Source organism: Gossypium raimondii, chromosome 8 (assembly GCF_025698545.1).
Source record: "Gossypium raimondii isolate GPD5lz chromosome 8, ASM2569854v1, whole genome shotgun sequence".
NCBI classification, from domain to species: domain Eukaryota; kingdom Viridiplantae; phylum Streptophyta; class Magnoliopsida; order Malvales; family Malvaceae; genus Gossypium; species Gossypium raimondii.
In genome coordinates, this window is record NC_068572.1 from 58,766,485 (window position 1) to 58,792,070 (window position 25,586).

The 25,586-nt window shown below is 31.0% G+C and overlaps 3 protein-coding genes across 4 annotated transcripts; 2 read left to right on the plus strand and 1 right to left on the minus strand.

The window, feature by feature from the left end:
• Positions 1–6,062: 6,062 nt before the first annotated feature.
• LOC105792573 (GDP-mannose 3,5-epimerase 1) lies at positions 6,063–9,167 on the minus strand. Its single transcript, XM_012621207.2, has 7 exons — positions 9,003–9,167; positions 7,866–8,276; positions 7,671–7,764; positions 7,441–7,570; positions 7,214–7,346; positions 6,652–6,859; positions 6,063–6,455 (listed from the first exon to the last, which is right to left on the minus strand). The coding sequence occupies exons 2-7, from the start codon at positions 8,273–8,275 to the stop codon at positions 6,300–6,302; spliced, it is 1,131 nt and encodes a 376-aa protein (XP_012476661.1). The 5' UTR covers position 8,276; positions 9,003–9,167; the 3' UTR covers positions 6,063–6,299.
• A 5,113-nt stretch (positions 9,168–14,280) lies between these two features.
• Positions 14,281–16,281, plus strand: LOC105792582 (V-type proton ATPase subunit F). Of its 2 annotated transcripts, none has more exons than XM_012621221.2 (5): positions 14,281–14,373; positions 14,600–14,664; positions 14,754–14,835; positions 15,513–15,595; positions 15,852–16,281. In XM_012621221.2, exons 2-5 carry the CDS (start codon positions 14,602–14,604, stop codon positions 16,014–16,016), a joined length of 393 nt encoding a protein of 130 aa, XP_012476675.1. In that variant the 5' UTR covers positions 14,281–14,373; positions 14,600–14,601; the 3' UTR covers positions 16,017–16,281. The 2 variants fall into 2 exon arrangements, with proteins under 2 accessions (XP_012476675.1, XP_012476671.1); XM_012621217.2 differs by having other exon boundaries at positions 14,288–14,373; positions 14,583–14,664.
• Positions 16,282–21,185: 4,904 nt separating this feature from the next.
• Positions 21,186–24,123, plus strand: LOC105792584 (light-inducible protein CPRF2). The gene is made up of 6 exons (XM_012621222.2): positions 21,186–21,585; positions 22,581–22,677; positions 22,785–22,974; positions 23,111–23,186; positions 23,277–23,402; positions 23,603–24,123. The coding sequence occupies exons 1-6, from the start codon at positions 21,232–21,234 to the stop codon at positions 23,999–24,001; spliced, it is 1,242 nt and encodes a 413-aa protein (XP_012476676.1). The 5' UTR covers positions 21,186–21,231; the 3' UTR covers positions 24,002–24,123.
• The last annotated feature ends 1,463 nt before the right edge of the window (positions 24,124–25,586 follow it).

Here is a 25,586-nt window from a genome sequence, read left to right on the forward strand (position 1 = left end):
TCTCGGTCACGTATGATATTAAAATCTCTTTGAATTTCTATTCGGTTATTGAATTATGTAAATAGATATTGAAATCGAATTATATAAACACTAGAAATAGAGGTCATTCGTCTACATATTTCTCTTTTCTTTTGTCGCGTGAAGGTACTATGTCGTCTTTAGCAATTTGGCCTTGGAAGCTTACGGCAATAGTAAAAGCTTTTCTTTTCTTTTGTTATCTTAACCGACTTGAGGAGGAAGAGAAACGAGCTTTCTCTTTCATCCCACTCTCTTTCATATTTACATGTATAATTAACAAGATTTTTTTTTGTAACACCCCTTACCCGAGACTATGGCTGGAGTTGAGCATGAGGCGTTACTTGACTTAACTTAAAAGTTCGGGGCATAAAAATTTACTTTCAAATTTAATTTCATCATTCATAATAAAGTTGTCCACCTGTACAGCAGTCACTAAAATAATTATAATTCAAGCTACGAAACTCTAAATTTAGATCCGTAAATTTTCCCTAAAACTAGACTGATATATCTATTCACCATAAATTTTTCAGAATTTTTTCTTTAGCCAATTAGTACAGTTTATTAGTTGAAGTCTCCCCTGTTTCACTAATCGACTATCCTGACCACTCATCACTAAAATTTAATTATCTCTTATCAAAGGCTTCATATGGTGATTAAACTTATTTCTACTGAAAATAGACTCATTAAGGAATCTATACATATAAATTATAACTCAAAATTCCTTCTGTACAATTTTTAATGAATTTCTAAAGTCAGAACAGGGACTTCAAAACATTCTTGCCCTGTTTCACTAAAATTCAAATATCTAAAAGTATATAATTCTTTTGCTTACTCCACTTCTTTCCTATGAAAGTAGACTCTTTCAGCTTTAATTTAATATCTCACTCAACTTCTAATTCTATTTCCACTATTTTTGGTGATTTTTAAAAGTTACATCAATGCTGCTGTCCAAGAACTGCTCCATTGCAATTTTTAAAAAAAATTCAATATAACCCCTTTATAATTGTCTAACCTTCCCTGCAAATTTCAAATCACAACCAATTCCAGTATTTCATCTACTTCATTTAAATACTAATGAAGTTCAACCAATCAACCATTTCAAACTAAAAACATGTATATATTTCGATATCTAACGCAGCCATAACATTCAAATTTACTTTTTACTTCAATTCCCTATACATGCCATATAAATCCAAAAAGTTTCTTAACATAATCTACCGGAGTATATCTGGATAGTGTGATTCTTGATGTAGATCCGATCCTCCGAATGTATAAATACGTTAATCTACAAAAACAATAAACACACACATGTAAGCTTATAGAAAAGCTTAGTAAGTTCATAGGCATAAAACATAAATCTTACCAAACACTTGTACACTTATACAATATACACCATTACTAAATTTACCTGTCAACCACAATCTTTGGTGAGTTCCTTGGTATAAACTCACTACTACTTATTCTTTTACCATAATTCCTTTGGGCCCATTTGTCACTTACCATCCTTGATCAAAATTAAGGAACGGTTATGGAAATTTGAGTACTTCACTTTCACTTTGCCATATGACCTCTTATCACTTGTCCTTGATCAGATAAGTGTAGCTAGGCTACCACTTATCACTTTACCACTTGATCAGATAAGTGTAGCCACTTATCACTTTATCACTTGATCAGATAAGTGTAGCCACTTATCACTTTGTTTCTTGATCAGATAAGTGTAACCACTTATCACTTTGTTTCTTGATCAGATAAGTGTAGCTAAAACTACCACTTATCACTTTGTCACTTGATCAGAAGTACTCAAATCCGACATTCCACTTAATTTGATCATTTATTCGATTTTCACATTTTTATTTTATTCTCATTTCAACAATAAATACATTTCACCATACATTGTATAATTCATGAAATTAACATTTAATCATTAAATTTCAGCCATATGAACTTACAGGTCGATTTGCGAATTTGCAAAAGTTCGGGGACTAATCAACTACTTTTTCTTTTCCTCGGCTTGCTTCGGGTTCTCGATCTAAAATACAAATTTATTCATTCATCAACATATAATTCTATTCTAATCCATTTCACAATTTATGCCCTTAAATTTTCGAAATTACACTTTTACCCCAAACTTTATAGTTTTTACAATTTGGTCCCTACTCAATTAACCCCTCAATTGATCTATTTTTTCTCAATTAACACCTTTTCAAACTATTTTAAACTACTACATAGTCTTTCATACTCAAAACCGCAACACCAAACCTTAATTCCCAACTTTTTCACAATTAAGTCCCTAAAATCAATTTCTATCAAAATTACTTAATAAAATCATCATATAACAAAATTAAAGCTTTAATTCCATGTTCATTCATCATAGACTTCTAGCATGTATTCATAGAAACTTTCAAAATCAGCCATGAAATCAAAAACTAATGAAATAATTAGTTGGACCTAATTGTAAAAGTATCAAAATCACAAAAATTAGAAGAAATAATCAAGAATTAAACTTACATGATTCAAAAATATGAAAAACCAGCTTATTCCAGACCTCCTATGGCGTTTTTTCTGATAAATTGTGAAGAGATCTCTAGATTTTTCACTTTTGTCTCTGTTTTAAATGTTTAATTTGTTAAGTTTCCAATTTTGCCCCTGTTTCTCCTTACATTCTGCTGATTTTTCTTACCCAACCGTCCAGCCCATATAATTTGGGCCTAATTGCCTTTTAAATCCCTCCACTTTAGTCACTTAAGCTATTTAATCACAATTTAACAAATTTTACACTATTCCCAATTTAGTCCTTTTTAGTTAATTAACTATCCAAACGTTAAAATTTTCTAACGAAACTTTAACACCAACTCAATGACACTCTATAAATATTTCTAAAAATATTTATGGCTCGGTTTAAAATCTTGAGATCTCGATACCTTGTTTTTGATTTTAATTATTTTAATATTTATTCCTAGTACACTATTCACTATTTCAAAATTTTTCTAACTTCACATTTAACTTATAGTTACTAAATTTATAATATTTTCTACTGTTTGTTAGATTTAGTGATCTCGAATCACCATTCCGACACCACTAAAAATTCGAAGCTATTACATTTTTAACTTAATTAACTTAGTTAACTCACTAATCTAATGATTAATTAAACGATGGTAGAAAATGATGATATAATTTGCACTTAACATCAACATGAATTATAAATGATTTAATTAATCTAAAGTCCTTAATAAAATTACATATCGAGCCCCTTTTAATTTCTTTTAATCAATTTCTTCTATTTTATTCATCCCACGATATAGTCTCTATACTATAATTAGCAAGTTAACTAATCTAATCCCACTTAACAATCAGACCATAACATTCCATATTTGACCCGTAAGCATTCGATTCTAATTTTTAGCTACTTCGATTTAATTAAATCAACTTTGAACCAATTTTTCAACACGAACGAAAATCAGGTCATTACACCAAATGTAGCAAGGCAAAGAGAGCTAGAAACATTGCTCTTCCGATAAATGAGAAATTGCCAACTCCCCAGAATGTTACCATTGAAGATCTTTAGGAGTAAATTGCCTTGCTTACTCAGAATTTTAGTCCATAACATTCCATATTTGACCCGTAAGCATTCCATTCTAATTTTCAGCTACTTCGATTTAATTTAAATCAACTTTGAACCAATTTTTCAACACGAACGAAAATCAGGTCAATACACCAAATGTAGCAAGGCAAAGAGAGAGAAACATTGCTCTTCCGATAAATGAGAAATTCCCAACTCCCCAGAATGTTACTATTGAAGATCTTCAGGAGTAAATTGCCTTGCTTACTCAGAATTTTAGTAAGACTTTTAAGTAGGTAAGAAAATTCAAGAGATTTGAAGCCAGTATCAATATTTCCAAGATTAAGTCCTGAGAAGGAAAAAAAGAAGGGTATGTAGTGTTATGAGTGTTAAGGATATGGTCATATCCAATCTGAGTGTGCTAACATTATGAAAATAAAGAAAAACCACTCTATATAACTTGGAGTGATGAGGATTCATCCAACGGATCTGATTCAAAGGAAGATCATCAAAATTTATTGCTTTCGCCACCAATACTATTGATGATGAAGATTCTAATGCAAATTCTAATCTTGGCTCATATGAAGAATTTGTGAAGACTTATAAAGATGTAGTTCAGTTTCTCTACATCTGTAAAGCCTAACTCAGTGAATAACTCCATTATTTTTAATCCACAATACAACAGGTGAATCACAGTCTATCATTCCCTAAGCATAGAGTTCTCACCATTGTACCTAAAGATTAGAACACTCACCTCTAAATCCTCCCCTAAGAAGTTGGACTGTAAACACAACTTGTTTACTCTCAATTATTTTCACAAATATGTTTCTCAATGAACAGATATATACTCTCCATATTCCATACATAAACCGTGATATAATATATCAATAAAGTCCAATATAAAGTAGAATCCTTGAATATATGTCTTCAATGCTATCCCTATCAAATATTGATATTTCAAGGGATTTGATTGTTCGATCTAGTCCGAACTAATCTTCAAAGATTTGTTGCTCCATAAGATGGATCTTCAAATATGGGTTAGTATAAGTCCATATCTTCTTGGGTTGCACATCTCAATATACAAGGTAAGTAGATCACATAAGAATCCTTAAAAGGTATTCTTATTTGGTTCAATCTATTCCCTAATGATAAATACGAGATTGGCTGCACAAAATATTAAAAAAAACTTCAAAATATATTAGTCAAACATGCCAACAAATAAGCAAGTTATATAAATGACACAATATTAACCTTCGATCAACCATTTTTAAAACTTACCTCAACAACTTTATTATTTATTAATTTATTTAACATCATGGTCTTTGGGTATACTCCAATACACCGGAAAAAAACAACAGACGCCCTTTCTCACTACGTCTCTGCTATTACTGATCAGTTAAGACAAACAATTACTTTATCATTAAGATTATCATAAACAAGTTTTTATGATCCGGATTTTCTGTTCTTTCTTCCTTTTATATGAAGATCTTCTGATGTTGGAATCTTTTGCCTTGGATTGATCTGATTTTAGATGATCCACTAGTGGTGTCAATTGGTCATATCTATTGCATTTCGATACTTCCCTTCAGTTTCCTAGCATTGATTGGTCGCAGCGAAACACTGCAAAAACCAATATTCTAACCGTAATGAACGGTGGATGATTGTAGTTTGTTATACAAATCAGTGGCAAGCATGCATCCATGCGGGGGTTGCCCAACGAATCAGTGATACCACCCGGCAGCACATCGGAAGTGCTTATAGTCAAATAAGATTTTTCACCATAACCAAGTATCTAAAGAAACTCTCGTAATGGTTCCTTTGCATGGAGGCATTATGTTACCCTTTTTCGAATGATTCGTCTCATCGAAATTCTATAAAAAGATCCATCATCCTAATCGGAATGAATGATGAATGATTGCATATTGATTTGTAAATCACTGGCAAGCTTGCATCTTTTTTCCTATGACAGCAAAGGTTGAGGTTGATGCCCGTTTGATGTTTTGCCCGCACAAATGTTGGGGCTGAAACCTATTGCCAATTGCTGAATATTCTGTCATTTTCTGCCTTTTTAATGAAAAAGCACTTTGGAACAAAGAAGGTTTTAGATTTACATTGGAGCTGCTATGCTACCACGTAAACCAGATAAACCCTGTGAACTTTTAGCCCTTTCAATTTTGCCACCTCAGCTATTATCATCAGCCATTTCTGAACCGCGGATTCAGATAGATGATGCAAATAAGAGCTATATCAGCTCTCCCCATCTAAGAAGTAAGACCCATCAAATCATATCACTAAATTTCAGTCCCAGATAGGGACCCAAAAGGGCAAAAAGTACCTAATATACACATGTATGGATATGGTCCGAGACACGGATGTTGAATACGGGTGCATTAGAAAATCGAAGAGTTCGAACAAACAATCATATAACCCAATGAAGCACATAAAGGACTGAGAAACAAAAGTCATTATGAATCCAATACTCAAATGCAGAAAGAAATTTTATTATATAAAGGCTATAAAAGCCTAAGCATATCAACTTACAACAGCAAGCTATTTTGGATACAGTGGAAACATAAAAGCTTCCCCTTGGACAAAGATCATAGTGCACAAACTAAATACGACAAAATAAATAATCTTACCTGATATTGGTTGATACTTTTTGGATTCAATGCCACTAGCATAGCTATATCATAATAAAACTTGGTTCCAAAGCAAGTTTACTTCATTCTTTGCCATCAGCAGCACGAAGTGACCCGAGCTGGACCGGTGCTTGGGTTCCTACCACCTTAGATGATCCGTAAACAGATAGATCAATGCCTTGAACCTTCTCTTTCTCAATCTGTTCCTTGATCCAGAAGTATGTAATTCTCAGCCCATCCTATAAAAACAGTAAAATCAGATGTGTCACAAGTGAATCAGGAACTGAATGAAACTAGGTAATAATAACCAGCCAAAAGCAATGACTTCAGACGTTTTTACTCTACCGGAAATGGAGCAAAACCATTTTCCAAAATCAGGTCATAAAAATCTTTTTAAACTGGGAAAATCATGTGGGGATAACATAATTCAGTTACCTTCAACCTCATTGTAGGGGCCCAACCAAGTTTTTCTTTGATCAATGTATTGTCTGAATTACGACCACGGACACCCTCTGGACCGGGGATATGGTGGATTGGAAGCTTTTTATCTTCAAAGCTAAGCACAATCTCCGCCATCTCGTTCATGCTAACCATCTCATCACTTCCGATGTTCACAGGCTCACGGAAATCAGACTTTGTCAATCTGAATGCATAATATAGAGAAAGGTTGATTACTATTAGCAAATCTCAAACTGAACTCAAGCGGCTAGTAAATGCCGAAACAAGTATCTAAAAGTTTTTCTTCTAAAGCATAAAATACAGTACACAATTTAAATTCTAATCACCAAAATCATAATTTCCCAAATAGCATACTCAACTAGCATAGCAAACTATGAAACCAGAAAATATGCCCTATTTGATTCCTCCAATGTTTATATTATAAGCCAAATCCATGCAGATTAACATTTACTAAAAGCAAACCCTTTGGTTTTTCCCTTCAAATTTGTTGTGTAAAATGAGTTTCAGCAGGAGCTTCAAAAATTGCCCAAAAACTTACCTAAGTACACCTTCAACACATTCATCAATGAAAGTGAAAGATCGGGTCTGAAGACCATCTCCCCACATCTCAAACTTGTCAATGGAAGTAATAGCCTTTCTGCAAAAGGCAGCTGGAGCCTTCTCCCTTCCACCTATTAACATGGATACAAGGAAACGAAGAAAAAAAATTAGTAAGTTCCAAAATCGAAAAAAATACATAAGCACTCATCAAAACTATGGGTTTACCTTTCCAAGTTCCAAAAGGGCCGTAAATGTTGTGGAACCTTCCAATGCGACATTCAATTCCAAAGTCTTTGGTGTAGTGCTTGCACAACTCCTCCGTTGCAAGCTTCTCCAAGCCGTAAGCATCTTGTGGCTAAAACCAAGGTTTAAAACACGACAATCAGTAGTTATATTGGATTAACTAATAGAACATAAGATTACCGGATGGTATTTAATGACTTTGAGTCACAAACCTCAGCAGGCCAGGCATCGGATTCTTTCAAGCTCACATTAGTTTCCAATTGCTTAAATTCAGGATAGATACAAGCACTGGAGGCGTAAAAAAACCTAAACATACCAAGATATTGAGTTTAAACAAACTGTAAACTTAGTGGAATTGCAATGAATGTAAGGCAATCATATGATACGATGTACCAATCCAAACAAACCTCTTAACTCCACTGATTCGAGCAGCCTCGAGCATGTTGAAACTGATCATTGTGTTGTTGTACATAATGACCGAGTGGTTGGACTGGATGAAGCCCATGCCACCCATATCAGCGGCGAGGTTGAAAACATGATCCACTCCATTGGTAACCTTCAAGCAATTTTCCATCACTCGAAGATCGACAAGATGGAATTCGTGACAGAACATATCTTCTGTCATGTGCTCATTCTTCTTCCAATCAGAAGCAATGATGTAATGTCCTTCACTCTTCAGACGTCGAGCGATGTGCGAAGCGATGAAGCCACCAGCACCGGTGATGGAAATTCGAAGTTTCTCGGATGGCCAGTAAGGCTCCCTCTCCAGGGCATCATAGGTGTAAGCACCATAGCTGGTCCCATCGGTACTTCCCATTCTGCATATGCTCAATTGAAAACATCTATTAATTTACAATTTATGCTATACTTTTGAAGGAATAAAACACCAAATTAATACTGCATAACATCATGAAATGACCATTTGGAAATGAAAAAAAAAATCACAAAACAAAGATCAAAATGAAAATAACAAGTTGAGAAAGCTACAACAATCTTAAAAGAGTAAATCAAACAAACCCAGAAGTAAAGGAAAGAAAATTTACACAACTTATATAGTACAAAATAAATATAAAAATTCAAGCTTTCATGTATCTATCTATCTATCTCTCTCTCTCTATATATATATTACTTTATCTAGTAAATCCAAATTAGCTGAAAAATTTTACATTATCATCCATATAATTCACCAAAAAAATCCTAATTCAGAACAAAAATCAAAGAAACAGATAACTTAAATCCACCAAATTTTAAAAAGGAAAATCTTGACAAGCAAATCTTTATGAACCCAAAATTTTGTTCACTAATAGCAGTAACTAAAGCACCATAAAAACAAAATCCTCAACCTCTAAGCATAGGGGTAGAGAATCCAAAAATGAGAAGCAAAGGGTAAACAAACATGGAATTTAAAACAAACCCGGAAAAAGTTCACCCATAAATAATGAAAAGAAGCATTGAGAAACCAAATAATATTAAACTCATAAACAAAGCAAAAACAGAGTATTTTGGAGGGGAGAAAGCAAGGAAAAGCCAGCAGAGATATTTACCTGAGAAAACAGTTGAAATCTTTGAAGAGAAAAGATAATTGAAGAAAGAAATGGGAGCAAAACAGAGACAGGAGATGAGGGGAATGGATTGTGAAGCATGTGACGGTCTCCTATAAATAGAGAGACAAAGGCCATTAATGTTTTTTTTTACTGCTTATTTTTAGTCTCTAATTTTTCTTTTTTACCATTTTATCTCCAATTCAAATGAAAAGATTTGGAGAGAGAACTTGATGTAAGAGAACATTAGCAAATTTAAGATAAGAATTGAAAAACAAAGTTTGAAAGTTTTTTATTTTAACCATAATATCAAAACAAATTTATTTGTCATTTCTAATTTATTTGTAAAAAATATAATAATAATTTTAAATTTACAAGTTGATTCCTTTGGAATTTTATACTTTAGCAGCCTCTTGAATCTTGTAATTGGTAGTATTGCTGACATTGGTGAATGTGGTGAATGTAGCTGATGAAGGTAGGGGTCAATGTTGGTTGAATCAAGTTAAAATTTTTTGAGTTAATCGAGTAAATAAGTTATATTTTTTCATCTTAATTCGATTTAAAATTTTCTAATCGAGTTAAGTGAAATGAAATTCAAGTCGAATCAAATCGAGTTAAATTAATGAATTAAACATGTCAAATTAAAATATTGTTACACTATAACTAATTCTATGTTAGAGTGTATAAATTTAAAACCATATATATTTAGTAACTTTTTCAAAGAAAATAATAAAAACTAAAATACTTTAGTATGATAAACTTGAATAATTAATTATGTTATTCAAGTCCTCTAAATTATAATTTTAGAACATTTTAAAAATTTTAATGTCTTTATATATGATTTAGAATTTTTTTAAAAATTATTATACTTTTTTAAAAAATTTGAATTTTTAGAAATTATGTTGATTTTTTTTTGTAATTTTTATTGAGAGAGAGAATAATTTGCTCATTTTCAAAATTGTCAGGGAACAAAATGGTATTTACACCAGACTATTATTCAAAATTTTAAGTTATTCGAATTGTAAAATTCAACTCGATTCAAACTCAAAACTCGTATTACTTATTCGAGTTGACTCGAATAACTCAATTCGATTAACTTGAAATTTAAAATATTTTTTAATTTTTTCTAATCGAATTGAGTTTTACTCATCGAATCTAGGCTATTATCGATTGATTGGAAAATTGAATTGTGGAACCATTAGATCTGGGTTGCAATGTTCATAATTTGGTTACGAAACTAATGCATAATTTTGCTGGGAATTTTGATAGTTGTAGTCTGACATGGGAGCTTGAAGAAGCTGGTTTTGTTGGAGATTGTCAATCAAATCAAGACGTTAAGCATATGTTACAGGATCCATCTCATTCCTGATCTCATTGTTAGTCCTCCTCGGTAATCAATCACCAATCGTTGATAAAATCTTATATTTATTATTATATTTTCTTGAATATATTTTTTTATTTATATATATTTAAAATATTTATGTATTTTTATATTTTTTGAATTTTTATAATTAGGATCAATTTGAGAATATTCGTAAAATTTGAGGATTAAATTTTTAAAATTATGGCTAAATTGATATAATATGTAAAAGTTAAGAATTAAATTTATTATTATACAATTTATTTAACTGCCACATGAGTTTTTATTTATTTTTAATCTTATTGGAGCTAATCCAAAAAAGCCTTTTGAAATTTTTTACACAATTTTTGAAAATTAATTAAAATGGGAAAATTGAAACACATAATCATATATATTATAAGAATCAAAGTTAATGTGGATAACATATGAACAATTATTTTTTTAATAATTTTAAATAAATAAAATTTAAAATTTTAAGTATAAAATTTACCATCAAAGTAAATAATATTACCATAAGTATAAATATTATTTATCTTAATATTTAAATTTGTTATCATTAGATTTTTTAAAATTATCATTATAATTCAATTTAAATTTAAGATAATTAGATATTTAAATTTTAATTTTAAAAATTCTAAATATATATATAAATGCCCACAACTATTGGAAAAATTATTTTAAAACTTTTTCTATGTTCTTACTTTCCATCTTTTTCTATGGCATCAATTATTTTAATTTTCTAGTATTGAATTAAAAATAAATTGTATTTTAATTAATACATATAATTAATTCATGCATTAAACAAGTAAGAAATTAATATTTATATATAAACTAGTATTTGAAAATATAATAATTTTTAATTAAGAATTTTCACTTTGAAACTTTTCAAAATGTTATAATTTTATCAATAAAAACCTCTCCAATCCCTCACAAGTTTGAAATTTAACAAACTAGTCCCTCACAAAAAAAACCAAAGCAATTTAATCCCCTATCGATTAAAAAAATGAACAAAGTTTCCTATCAATTGGACATTTTTTATTGGTATAATAACAAATTCAGCTCTTAAAGTTTACACATTCTGTCAATTTGGTCCTAATTTAACAAATTTATCACACAACATTTGTATAAAATATTGAGGTTAAATTTTTTGAATTAAGGCCAAAACGGAAAAATATGTACAATTGATGAAAGACATTAACACCATAATTAATTGTCCTTAGTTACTTACTTTGAAATAGATAAAAATTAAATTACTCGTACCTACTTGACACCTTAACCTAATAAAAACATGTGTGTTATGATGTCTAATATTATATAAAGTTAGGAAATTTCTTACGAAGAGTGAGACATACAAGAATATGATGTCACAAATTAGGTTATCTGATTGTTTGGTAATAAAATGACGAATGAAATGAAATAAAAATTTCAAAGGAACGTACAATGATTGGGTTGAATTACTTCAATTAGTCCCGCTTCATTTTCAAGGATATCTCTTTTGTTGTATAGTCCATTTTAATTATTATTTTATGATATTTTTTACCACTTTTTTTAATGGGGTTCTTTCTTTTTCAAGTTTAAATATTTTATTAGCAATTTTAATAATGTTGGTAAAAGATATAATAAAAAATATTAAATGACAAGACTACGTTTATATCAATAATTTGTATTATAGTATAAGCTATCAAACTAATAGTAGAAGCATGATTGCAGCACAAACATGATATCAGCACATGACATATAAAGTTCTGAGAAATTGTTGGCAATGGGTTGGATGGGAGGAAAATTCCCAGAAGGTGAAACCTTTGTTTGGTTTTGAGACCCAAGGAAATTACTAGGAAATTATGACTTTTTTTTTGTTTGTTTGTTTGTTTTTTTTACCCGAAGACAAGAATAATAATATTGAAATTTTAAGGCACAAATATTAAAAAAACAAAAAAAGGGAATACTTATTTTTCCAAAAAAATTGAAATATTGAATAATAATAATAATAATAATAATAATATACTTATTTTTACATGTTTTGATGTGTTAATATGTTTGTGTGTGAGGGAGAGTGTGATAGAGAAAAAGAGTACATATTTGTACGGTAATAAGGCAATTGTTTTTGGACATATACAAGAAATGTCTTTTTATAAAAATAATATTAAAAATTAATTAATTATAAAAATTGGGCGGATAACAAATTAATTACGAAAATAGAGTATTTGAGTGTCGCTTAACACATTGGTGGTACTGATGAACTTAAAAAAATGACAAAAACAACTGAAAAAATGAAAAAAAAAATATAGTGTCGCTTGACACACTGGTGACACCGAGTGAATTTATAAAAATAAAATTTGATAGGAAAAACAAAATATTGAAATAGTGAAAATAATAATAATAATATATTGATTTGTGGTTCCCACACCAGAGAAAAGCTTTTTCTCTGCATTTAATATCTTAATGCCTTTTCCTTGCATTTAATCCTTAAAGTTATATCTTTTTTATTTAATTAAGGGAGTGTCGCTTGACACACTAGCAGCATCAATTAAAAAATATTTTACTTTTACTTTTTCAATTTTTTTCCTTATTAATATATTTTTTAAGTTTATTGGTGTCACAAATATGTCAAGCAACACCAAAAATTATTGTAACAAACACCCTATTTTCATAATTAATTTGTTCCGATCTTATTTTTCTAATTAATTAATTTATGATATATTTTTATAAAAAAACTCAATAAAATCTTGATGGAAGTGTGATTATAATTTGTGTTAGTAAATAGTTAGACTTGCCAAATCAAAGGAAGAAAATGGCATATATTCGAAGTATTAGTATTTTACCAATTGTGAGTTTATGTATTAAGATTCAGCTTGGCATGGATGACAGAAAAGTTTTCTCAATCTAACGGTTAAGTTCTAAAGTAAGAAAGTGGTTAGGAATATTAACCACTTGATTAACAAATTTCATATCTTTCATATCAAACAAAATTTAAATGTTGGTTCTAAAATCAAATTCAACATATTTAAAACACACTGATCAAAATTTAAACACTAACAAATATTACATGTACAATTTGGATGAGACATGTTAAGAAAAGGAAAATAATCCTTTTAAATTTTAGGGTAAACTACGCTCAATGTCATTAAACTATTAGTAAGTTAACTTCAAAAAGTTACAGAATAGTAATTGAACTATTAAAAATTTTTTATTTTAGTCACTGAGCTGTTAAAATCATTAAACGATTTTCAACATCATGAATCTTTGAAATAAAATCCAAACAACTTTCTTCTCCAATCTCTGAAACTAATTGTTAGATTGATTTGGCTTTAAGGTATGTCCTACTTGATAATGGGTACTGATCCACTGTACGATCCTTGAATCGTCACTTAAAGCTTGCTAGTCGGACTTTAAAAAAAACTTAATAGCCCAATGTCTTAAATAAAAACTTTTGAATAGTTCAATAACTTAAACGAAAATGTCCAAATAGTTCGGTGACTATTTTGTAATTTTTTAAAGTTGAGTAACTAAAACATAAAATTGCTAACAGTTTAAGAACCTTGGGTGTAGTTTACTTTAGATTTTAACTTGATTTTTGGCTTTTAACATGATAGATACAAATTATCTATGTACAGTATATACAAATGTGTTTAAAATTTAATCTACATGTTTTAAATAAGCCCAATATCAAATCTGAGCTAGATATTCAATGTCTAAGCCAGAGACTATGCTAACAGAATGACTTGACTTATATGATATTGATACTTTAATATCTCAATAAGAATATTTTGAAGTTTCAAAATCAATTAATATCATAGTTCAAGGACGCTGATGCAATTAATCCTAATAATTTATCTAAATTTAACAGTCATTTAAGCATGAGACTGTCACCAAAAAGCCCAAGAAAATTCATTTTAGGGCTTAGTTTTAAGCCCAAAAAAATTCCAAGAAAAAGTGGTGTCAGAGTTTCGATCATATAAAAGAAATTAAGTTTTCTCTGTCTCCCTCGTGGATCCGACGAAGCTCCGGAAAAAGGTTTGATCTTTAAACTTTTGTTTGTTTTTAAAAGTTTTCCTTATTATGAATCGTTTATATTACCAGATTTATTTAGGCAATATTGGATTCTCAGAAAAATCGAGCAGTAGGAAATTGAGAAAAAAAAAAAATCTTTGGCCTTTGTTTAACAAATCTAGCTCGTAGAATTGAACGGCAGCCACTAAAAAAATACGTTCGGTGATTAATAGATATTTTTTTCCTCAAGAAATGGCGGGAAGAGCTCAAATTCCGACAAGCAATTCAGCACTAATTGCCATGATTGCTGATGAGGTAAATCATAAACGGAAATTAATTCAAAATTTTGTATTATTTTAGCATAATTTTGTTTTTTATTTTTATTTTTTTAATATATGGTGTAGGATACAGTAACTGGATTTTTGATGGCTGGAGTTGGAAATGTGGATTTAAGGAGAAAAACAAACTATCTAATCGTTGATTCAAGTATGAATTTTGGTTTAAAGTTTTTTTTTTTTACAATTTTATTGAATTTTCTCAGTTGTTTTTTTATGATCCCTTGCAATGTTTATAACTACTCTATTAGCTGACTGGAGCTAAGTAGGAGTTAGATTTTGGTACTTCACGGTCGAAGATGAATGATGAAGGGGTCTATGCTGAATGCTAGATAAGGGTTTTTTTATATATATATATTTGGAGTATCTTATCCTATGTCGATATTTGAATGTGTTGGACTGAGGATTTTGACCTGAGCACTTAAGGGAAAATGAATAGTCAGAATAACATAGGTTGAACATTCACATTTCGATCATTAATCATCATAAGCCAAGAAAACTCCTACTAGTTAAATTGTTTCTGTGGCATCGAATTGATCACAAAGCTTCCATGAAGTTTACGTTGTCAGGTATAATTCACTTGTCTTACCCTTTTCATAACTCACAAAGGGGTGTTTTTTAGCTTGATATGCATTCTTGGATGCTTACTTTGAAGTGTTCTGGAAAAGTATGGTTTCATAAGGAAGAATGTTAGATGGTGGACCTACCATTTATATTTCACAATGCTGCGAATGTTCATCCTATTGTCGTATTTATGTTCAAAGCTTTTAATATATGACTTCTATCTGCCTTGATTCTTAAAGCTAATAATTTGATATTTTGACTCAGAAACAACAGTGAAAGCAATTGAAGATACATTCAAAGACTACACCACAAGGGAGGATATTGCAATTATTTTGATCAGTCAATATGTAAGTTATTGCCACATATTTCGGTTTAAAACTCATCTTGCGTGATCTCATTATTGTAGTCTCAATGCCATGCTTCTTAGAATCATGGAAAGTCACCTGCTTAGCTGTGGTGAAACGGTAATCGAGAAGAAGTTTGATAGTGGCTTGTTAAACTATATGTGCTAGTATTTTATCATTCCGGGATGCATTGCTATTTTCAGGTTTACTCCAAAGCTGTCATCATTTCAGCAAGTTAACACCTGTTCCACTTTATTAGGTTGCAAACATGATAAGGTTTCTAGTTGATAGCTACAATAAGCCGGTTCCTGCAATTCTGGAAATCCCTTCCAAAGATCATCCTTATGACCCTGCTCATGATTCCGTTCTCTCCCGTGTGAAGTATCTCTTTTCTGCTGAATCAGTTGCGTCAGGAAGGCGTTAATGATGATGTCCCACCGGTATGCTTAATCAAATCCCCATTATAGTAATAGCACAATCAATGTATCTCCAAATGCTCCGGCATATCATCATACACCATCATGACTGTACTTTCGCTGTGATTGATCTTTTCCACTCGTGCAGCTCGAGTTATCTTGTTGTTTAAGTGTTTATTTACCTCTTGTGTTTCTTGTACTTATTGGGTGCCAAAATCCCAGAAGAAGCTGATTGTTCTTTTATATTCCCATTGAAGCCCATTCTTTGTTCTAGTTGTAGCTCATATTGTGCTTGGTTGTTAATTTTATGATTTCTTGAAGCCCCAAATCTCATGCTAAATATTCCGCTGGCTTTATTTTTCTTAAAGCACCCATGTTTGACATTCGTGTTCGACACTTACTCAGTATAAAGATAACATATCCGTGTCGATCGTACTCTTAGCTCTTAGGGTTATAGTTATGCTCGGAAAGTACTATATTAATGGATTGTATGTTATCAGGATTTAGGATTTAGAGTTTATGGTATGTTATAAGTACCGTTACTGTATATATATATATTAAAAAATCAGATTCTTATATTTATGTCTGAATAGGAAGAGTTGGAGTAACATAAGAGATAAACATGACCTTATATTGAGTTGGAGACAAGTCAATTCTGATAACTAAAATGATTAATTATTGTTTAACAGATAAGCTCAAGGGTAATCATGGTTTGTTTAATTATAAAATAGCCTTAACAAAAAGGGCATAAACTGGCATAAGTCGCACTATTATGACCGAATTATTTTTATTCTATTTTAAAAATAAGAGTTCATCACACTATATCCAAATATTAAACATTAGTACTCTTGGTCGTGTGACAAGAGTAATATTAGTAAAAAGAAAAAATTGCTCAAAATAAAAAAATTTATAGGGATTAATTGTATAACTTAATTTAAAATTTTTATTTGAAATGATGATTTGACGTGTTATGTCGGTTTACATCGTAAATGGTAATTAATGCTCAATGACTAAAATATAACATGAAGAAATAAAACGACTATTTTGAGAGTTTACTCTTGATTTAATGAACTGGGTTTTAATAGAAAAACTAAATTTGGTCCAGTTAATATTTTAACGGTTAAATTGTTTTTTATTGATTCAAATATGATTGATGTTAAGAGATCAATCAAATTGAATAAATCATCTATTTTCAGTTTAATTGATACATGCCATCGATTTTATTTTTAAATCATTATAAATATTAATTATTAGACTTCTTTTTTATATATTTGAGATATTCAAAATTAAATGATTATTAAAACTTTAATCATATATATATGTATTGATTGGAAGCTAAAATGATTGGAATTAAAAGTTGAAGAATGATAAGGACCAAAAAGTACTTGGAGCAATATAACCATTCATTGCAAAAAAAAAAAAAAAAGGTTGGTTGCCCCTTCAAAATTGCAAAGGGAAATCTTTCAATTAAAGCTTTACTCACCACAATTTCCATCTTTTTTTTTTAATGGTAAACACCAACACCCACTAACATACCTTTATAGGCCCAACATGTTTGTTTTGTTTTCCAAATAATATATTTTACTAAAATCTTTTTAAAAATATAAATATGTTCAAGGGGTGTATCAAGGGGCTGGCAGGGATCCGGTCTTCCGAAATAGAAAATTTTTATTTAAATATTTTATAGTTTATAAAATTTTAAATTAGTATTGCATTTTAGTCTCCCTAATAATATAAAAAATTAATCCTTTAAAAATTATAAAGATATATAAACTATTAAAATGGTGAAATTAAATTTTTACTATCATAAAAATATATAATTTAATTTCTACCAAAAAAATAGTTTTTGGATTCACCCCTATTCACGAGTCGAGTTAATTTTAGAGATTTAAATTTTTGAATATTAATGAGTTTATAAATTATACTTCAGGAGTGGATACAATAGGGCCGGCAAGTTCTGACCTTTCAAAATTAAAAAAAAATTGTAATTATAATTTTTTATAAATGATTAAATTATAAATTAATAGAGAAAATTAATGGGCAAATGATCAAAAAAGCCATTTTTTTTCAAAAATTACCGAAATGGGCCAATTATTTAATTATTTACCGGAATTGTTCATTTTCCGCGAAATCGCGTCCACGTCAGCGCGATATCAGGGTACGCGTCAGGAAATCGCGCCCTCTAGGACGCGATTTGCTGACGTGGATGAAGAGTTTCTCATTTTTAGCTTGGAAAACTTTGAAAGGCCATAACTTTTCGCTCGGTTGTCCGATTGAGACGATTTTTTTTATTTCAAATAACTTTTCGAGATCTACGCGCTGACAAACAGCCGAAGGCGGTTTTCCGCACTTTTCGTCGAAAAAGATCCCTTTTTGTCCCTAAATTTTGATTTTTTCGATTTAAAATTAAATTTTGAAACATTCAAATCATTATTTGTAGTGTGTGTATATGTTAATAGTTATGTACAGAAAAGTCAACTGAATATAATTTTATATTAAATTCATTTAAGTTCTTCTCAAACGACCAATGATTCTAACTGTCTTAATTATATGAGTTACCGATGCCTTTGCCTAAGCATCGATGAGCTAACATTTTATATAAGTTATTTCTAATTGTAATTAGCACTTTCTATCATTATGCAGGTTGCTTTTCCTAACTTGGAGAAAATCACAATCTGCCATTTGAGGAACGCAAAGAGGATATGGCACAACAAATTTCATAAGAATTCCTTTTCTATGCTAAAAGAGTTGACTGTTGAGGAATGTGATGTGTCATTTGAATCTTTTTTATACTTGTTGCTATTGATTCAAAAAAGATTTAAAATTGTTACCAACAAGATTCGAACCAAGATACTAAGGAAAAAGAGCAAGCATCTTAACCAACTAAGCTAAACTAATTAATTGATATATTATAAAAATACTGTTATTATCTTAATTATATTACTTACGTTCTAACAATTTATCGAACCTATTCCATACACGTGTCAAATCAGAAGAAATAATACAACAATTCTGTAAAAAAAATCCGGTGTTTACTTCAAATAAATAAGGAAAATAATGATTTGAATGTTTCAAAATTTAATTTTGAACCGAAAAAATCAAAATTTAGGGGCAAAAAGGGATCTTTTTCGACAAAAAGTGTGGCAAACCGCCTTCAGCTGTTTGTCAGCGCGTAGATCTCGAAAAGTTATTCGAAATAAAAAAAAATCGTCTCAATCGGACAACCGAGCGAAAAGTTATAGCCTTTCAAAGTTTTCCAAGCTAAAAATGAGAAACTGTTCATCCACGTCAGCAAATCGCGTCCTAGAGGGAGCAATTTCTGTCCACGTAAGCAAATCGCGCTGACGTGGACGCGATTTCCTGGCGCGTACCCTGACATCGCGCTGACATGGACGCGATTTCGTGGAAAATGGACCATTCCGGTAAATAATTAAATAATTGGCCCATTTCGGTAATTTTTGAAAAAAAAAGACTTTTTTTGGTCATTTGCCCAAAATTAATTACGCTTTGGCCCTTTAAAAATGAAAAAAATATTCTATTTAATCCTTAAAATATCACAAAATCATAAAATAATACACGATAAAATCTATATTTGACATCTCAAAAATTTATAATTCAATTTTGATCCCTCTAAAAGAATTTTAGATTCGTGCTAATCAATAAAATAAATGAAATTTGATCCCTTTAAATTTAATGTTTCAATTTTTGTTTTCCTCTTCAACCCATAAATAAGAAGATCATGTGGTTCAGCGTACTCAAACTCACATCCTCTTATATTGACAATAATACCCATGCCAATCGAACTAAAACTTAATTGGCAAAGATTAAACAAATTTAGTTATAGAAGAATTAGGGTGGGTTTGGATCGGCGATTGGGTGCGGTGCAATGCGTTTAGCTTACTTTTTCTCTCACCCTACAGGTAAACGCACCGCCCATCCAAACTCACCTTTAGATAAAAAGCATTAAACAAACAGATTAAAAAGAAAAAGATGTTCTTTTTTTTTTTGAGAAGGGGCGTGTTTGAGATTTAGGTGGATAAATGGGCCCCACCAAATTGTGGGCCCAAAACAGTATTTATCCACAAAAGAAAATAATAAACGCCGCATCTCAAGGAGCCAGGAGGCCTATTCCTTCCTTCCTATCCAATAGTAGTGTTTTACAAATCCTCTTCTTTCCTTGCGTTGCAAACATTCTTTTTTTGTTCACTTTCCTTGTACTGTGGAACCAAACAACCTTTTTTTTTAATATATAAAATAATAATTTGTTTATTTATTAATTCAAAACATGTAATTTTGAATAATATTAAAATTTGAAAAACTAAAGCAATTTGCGCAATATAAAAAAAAATTAAAAGCCTACGAAACAAAATAAATATATACATGTTCAAATTTTTTGGGTCGAAATTAAATTGTATTGTTTTATTACAGTAAAATGAAATTTCATCATTTTAATTGTTTATATCTTTATAATTTTAGAGGATTAAATCAAAATTTTATTATTATTAATTTAAGGGCCTAAATAGAATATTTTTATTTTAAGGATAAAATGGTAAAATTGAGATAGTAAAAATATGGTATATTGGGTTTAAATCTTATGATTCTAAAATGAATTTTTGATAATTTTACAATAAAATTAAGACCGAATTTATGAGTGACACCAACTCATTCAATTTCAGATAATCTCTCTTTCTCTGTCTCTATATGATGTATCCATACTGTAGATGAAAAGCAAAATTATTATTTAACATATATATATTTATAAAATTAAATAAATAAAAACGAAGTTTTGGTTGAATGATAAAGTATAAATATAAAATATTAAAGAGATATGTTCAAATATTATTATTATTTATTTTCTATATAAAAAATATTTTTAAAATAGTACAAATTCATTTATAAAAGGAAAATGTTTTCATATTTTTTTAACTGAATTATTAACCAATTAATCCATGAAATCATCTCAGTTAGGAATATAGATATAAATGAGCATTTAATGGTTGCACCAAAAGAATTCTACAAACGGGAGGACCTAAATTTATTCTCACCTTATCCATATAGTAAATTTCGATGGGCCCACAGTCAACGTTACCAAAAATAATAAAATTAAATTAATAAATAAAAGAGAAAATTGTAAATCCCAATCTTTATGACTCGAATCTGAATCAGCAACATAAATAAAACGACGAAAGCGAAGCCCCCAACGCCAAAACACACAAACACATAATGGATAGAGTTTTCTCCGTCGAAGAAATCTCCGACCACTTCTGGCCGTCCTCCTCCTCCTCCGCCACCACCAACTCCGCTTCCGCTGATGACGATAACAAGTCCGGTTCTAAAATGAACCGTAGTGCTTCCGAATGGGCTTTTCAGCAGTTTATTAGAGAGGAAGTTGATAAGGAAGGTGAAGATGAAGGAGTGACTGAGGGGGATCTAAAGAAGAAGAATGGAACGGCGTCGTTTAACAATGGGTGTTTAGAGAGTAATGGTAATAACAATGTTCTGGTAGATTCAGATGAATACCAAGCTTTTCTTAAGAACAAGCTTAACTTGGCTTGTGCTGCTGTTGCCATGTCAAGGGTAAGTCTTGTTCTCTCTTTATTTATCTAATTTTTTTTTTGTCATTTGTGTGTTTGGATGATTAGAAAAGTTGGGAGGGGGGTGAATAAACGGTGAGGAAGGAAAAGTTTGGATCTCTGATGGTTTTTCTTGTTTTTGAAAAATATAGGATTTTTGTTTCTTCTCTGGGTTATGTTTGGTTGGTGAGAAAAAGTTAAAGGTCATTGAGGATATCTGATTTTTGACTTACTTTTTATTACATTTTTTTTTTGCTTCTGGGTAATGAAAAAGTAGACTTTTTTCTTTTAATAATTTGAAAATTCTGGATAGGTTCTAAAAACTGAAACTTTGAGAATTTTTATGGTGTTTTAGGGTTGTCTAGCTTTGGTCTAATATTCCGAGAAAATCGTTATCATTGTTATTATTAATGTTAGACTTTCTGGGTACTGGAAAGGTTTAACATGATTTACTAAATATTTTGGTTAGCTGGAGATCTGTATTATCTTCGTATTATATATATATATAAAATATCCATATCTTTTACATGTGTACATGCTATGAATATGAATATGGTTGTCTAAAACTATTAAAATATTACAAAAATAATATCTTTATTAGGCACACACCAATATTCCCTCGAATAAGCTTAACATAAATCATGAAAAGCTTATTCATGCTATTAATAGTATTTTTTTTGTTTTATTTTTTTTATGGGATAGTGGATATTCATGTTCTTTCTCCCTTGTATTTGGGTTTTGGAATAAACTTGGTTTGGTTGCTTTTTAATGAATTCTTTTTTCCTTTAAAGGAGTAAAAATTCTTATGCTATATTATTCACATCTGGGTGTGAGTGTTGGTCACGAGTTTGTGTTAAATACCAGTATGTTTAATTTCTAAGATCGTATCTTGGTAGCCATGTCCGGATATTTGTTACTTTATCTATGGTTAAAAGTATATCTAAATCCCTTTCTCTCTTGAAACTTATGACTTGGTATGTTTATATGCATTTCAAACAGGCATCTTTTGTAAAACCGCAAGATTCGGCTGTTAGAGCTGACAGCGGATCACAGGCATCCGATACTCCCCAGTCAGTATCCATAGCTACTTCTAAAGGTTTAAAATTATCGGTTCATCACTAAAATTTCTTACTTACAGCTCTTCTTCGTACTGTTTTTTGTTGTGGCGATGTGCTTTATATTCGTGTTTCATTGTGTATATAGGGGCTGGTGATAAGAACGGTAATGCACTGTCGGGATTTCCTTCAGTGGTTAATGGACAAAAGAAGATTGGAGCTCAGGTGAGGCCAAGCACAAGTGGATCATCGAGAGAGATGTCGGAAGATGATGAAGTAGAAGGAGAGAACGAAACAATGGAGAACATGGATCCAGCTGATGCAAAACGTGTAAGGAGGTAACCTTTGCGTACCCTTTTCGTAGATTGTTGATAGGTTCACATTGAATTATGATTGGTTCGCATTTGACATTCAAAACACATTTTTTGTTGAGTTCTATTTTCACTGATTGATCCATATGGTGGGGTGATTTAGGATGCTTTCCAATAGAGAGTCCGCTAGGCGCTCTAGAAGAAGAAAGCAGGCTCATTTGACCGAACTCGAGACACAGGTGCCTTTTGTTTTTCGGTGTCCTTTTCATCTTCGTCTTTCCTCACCCCCTTCAAGTTATAGAAATCCTAATCCATTATTTAATATGTAGGTTTCTCAACTAAGAGTCGAAAATGCAACCTTATTGAAGCGTCTTACTGACATTAGCCAAAAGTACAATGAATCAGCCGTCGACAATAGAGTTCTGAAAGCTGATGTTGAAACACTGAGAGCAAAGGTAAATGAGTCTTTCGATTTATTGGTCTTAAAGTTGAGTTTCTTGCTGCATAGGGAGCCTATTTGGATTTCGCAACGTTCAAACCGGTTGAAATTTTGGCTTAAAAGCTGATTCAAGTTATCAGTGTTTAATATGATGATAAAACTGGAACTTTAGATGTCTGCTTGGTGTAACCGTTATCTGTACTTAATATTCTCTAGGTGAAAATGGCTGAAGATTCCGTCAAAAGAATAACCGGTTTGAGCCCTGTATTCCATACCTCACCCGAAATATCAACAGCGGGGATGTCATCATTCGATGGAAGTCCCTCCGATACATCTACCGAAGCTGCTGCTTCCGTACAAGACGGCCCAAAGCACCCCTTATATCAGGCTGCTGCAAACAAACCTATATCTACACATGACCTGAGAACCAATAACGCGCTTGCGGATATATCTTCAGTCGAAAATATACAACCGAAGTCAGAAGTATCATCAGTATCAGGAAACAAAATTGGTCGGACACCTTCTATGCAGCGAGTGGCTAGCTTGGAGCATCTGCAAAAGCGGATATGTGGGGGCATAAGCTCCTGTAAACCTCAGTTAAATGGTGAGAAGTAGTCTACACACATGCATAAAAAGAAGAGTTAAAAACTGAAGAATGTATTGTCTTAGAATTTGACCAAACTGTACAATAATTTGTGGGTTTTAAATGTTTGGAAACAAGGTGAATTATGCAGTAAGGAGCTAATGTCTACTGCTGGGAAGATTTGACTAATTAATACGTTAGTCCATGTTACCATTGCCATTGCATCCCTCAGGGATTACAAGAGAAAACCTGACCCGGGTTAGGGATGGATAAAACAACTCACCGGATTGGCTTATTATAAGGGATTTACTTTTTCTATTAATTTCTACAGATTGAATCAAAAACAATTATTGAATGAAGTATTCAGTTTTAGGGATAATTGAAAAAGAAATTTTTATCGGCTTTTTATCAAAGAATTAGAAAAACGAGTTTGGATCTTGTGGGAATTATTTGAAAGATCTGAACTAGAAAATAGTAATATTTGTTAACAACATAATGGAGGTAGTCAATTAATATAGTTGATCCAAAATCTATACAAATCTAATGTAGTGTTTATGAATACATAAAAAAATATATTGAATCGAATATGAAATTTTATTTTAAGGTGATATTTATTAAAAAATAATAATTATTGTATTTTTTTTTTTGGTAGAAAGAGATGAAAGAGTATCAATTATAAATTAGCAACAGGATTAGAAAACAAAAATTGGCCATCTATCCATAACTGGTTAGCAATCATTGTAGGAGCTTCGTGGAAAATTTGGGGATCATTAGGGAATCCCTTCATCGATCCAGCAAAAATGTGAGCTGCAAAGTTCACCACCCTTAGTATCTATTTAAAATCCACTCTCCATTCGGGTCTGCACAGCTCTTGAATTCTTAAAATCAAGTCATGAATGCCTTTGATAGCGAGAGCACAATCAGTTTCAACAATAATTTTGTCCCATTTATCATCCTACACCAATTGGAGGCCATCATAAATTGTCACAGCTCCGCTTGCTCAACACTACATCTACCAATATTTCTCCAATCCCACACAACCATCTAGCATGTTCATCTTTTGCCACTCCTGCCAAGGAGACTAAACCCGAAAACGGGTTGCGTGCACCATCAATATTCAATTTAATGGATCCAGAAAGCAATAGTATTCACTTACGGTCTCTGTTTCATTTCGTGATATTTCCATCAAATCTACTAGGTAAATACTTAATAGAGTTTACTCAACACTACAAAGACTGGAGAATATGAAATATGCTAAAAAGTTCACCTTGGGGCACACAAATATTTCTTTATTTCCAGATTTTCCAACCTTTTTGTGGTGGATGAATAACACAAGTTTAAAAAAGTGGTTCTATTTAATTGTATTAGTGTCACTTAGCATGGATTACATAGAAAATAAAGAAAAAAGTATTGCTGCAATTTAAACTATTAATTAGTTAATGCATTTTACTATTTAGTTGTTGAACATTGTTTTGCCCCACCATATATATTATAAGAAACCAATTAACTGGTATCTATATAATTAAACATGTTTTAATCAAATAATAAACTTGATTCTATTAGATATGATAAATAACATAAATATAAAATATAAAATTAATTCTTCAATAATATTAT

Coding starts and splice junctions, on each gene's coding strand:
- LOC105792584 (XM_012621222.2), top strand. CDS start 21,232: ATGGATAGAGTTTTCTCCGTCGAAGAAATCTCCGACCACTTCTGGCCG. Junction 23,187..23,276: donor TGACCGAACTCGAGACACAG/GTGCCTTTTGTT, acceptor TTTAATATGTAG/GTTTCTCAACTAAGAGTCGA. Junction 23,403..23,602: donor TTGAAACACTGAGAGCAAAG/GTAAATGAGTCT, acceptor AATATTCTCTAG/GTGAAAATGGCTGAAGATTC.
- LOC105792582 (XM_012621221.2), top strand. CDS start 14,602: ATGGCGGGAAGAGCTCAAATTCCGACAAGCAATTCAGCACTAATTGCC. Junction 14,836..15,512: donor CTATCTAATCGTTGATTCAA/GTATGAATTTTG, acceptor ATTTTGACTCAG/AAACAACAGTGAAAGCAATT. Junction 15,596..15,851: donor TTATTTTGATCAGTCAATAT/GTAAGTTATTGC, acceptor CCACTTTATTAG/GTTGCAAACATGATAAGGTT.
- LOC105792573 (XM_012621207.2), bottom strand. CDS start 8,275: ATGGGAAGTACCGATGGGACCAGCTATGGTGCTTACACCTATGATGCC. Junction 6,860..7,213: donor TGTGTTGAAGGTGTACTTAG/GTAAGTTTTTGG, acceptor TTATGCATTCAG/ATTGACAAAGTCTGATTTCC. Junction 6,456..6,651: donor CCCCTACAATGAGGTTGAAG/GTAACTGAATTA, acceptor CTGTTTTTATAG/GATGGGCTGAGAATTACATA.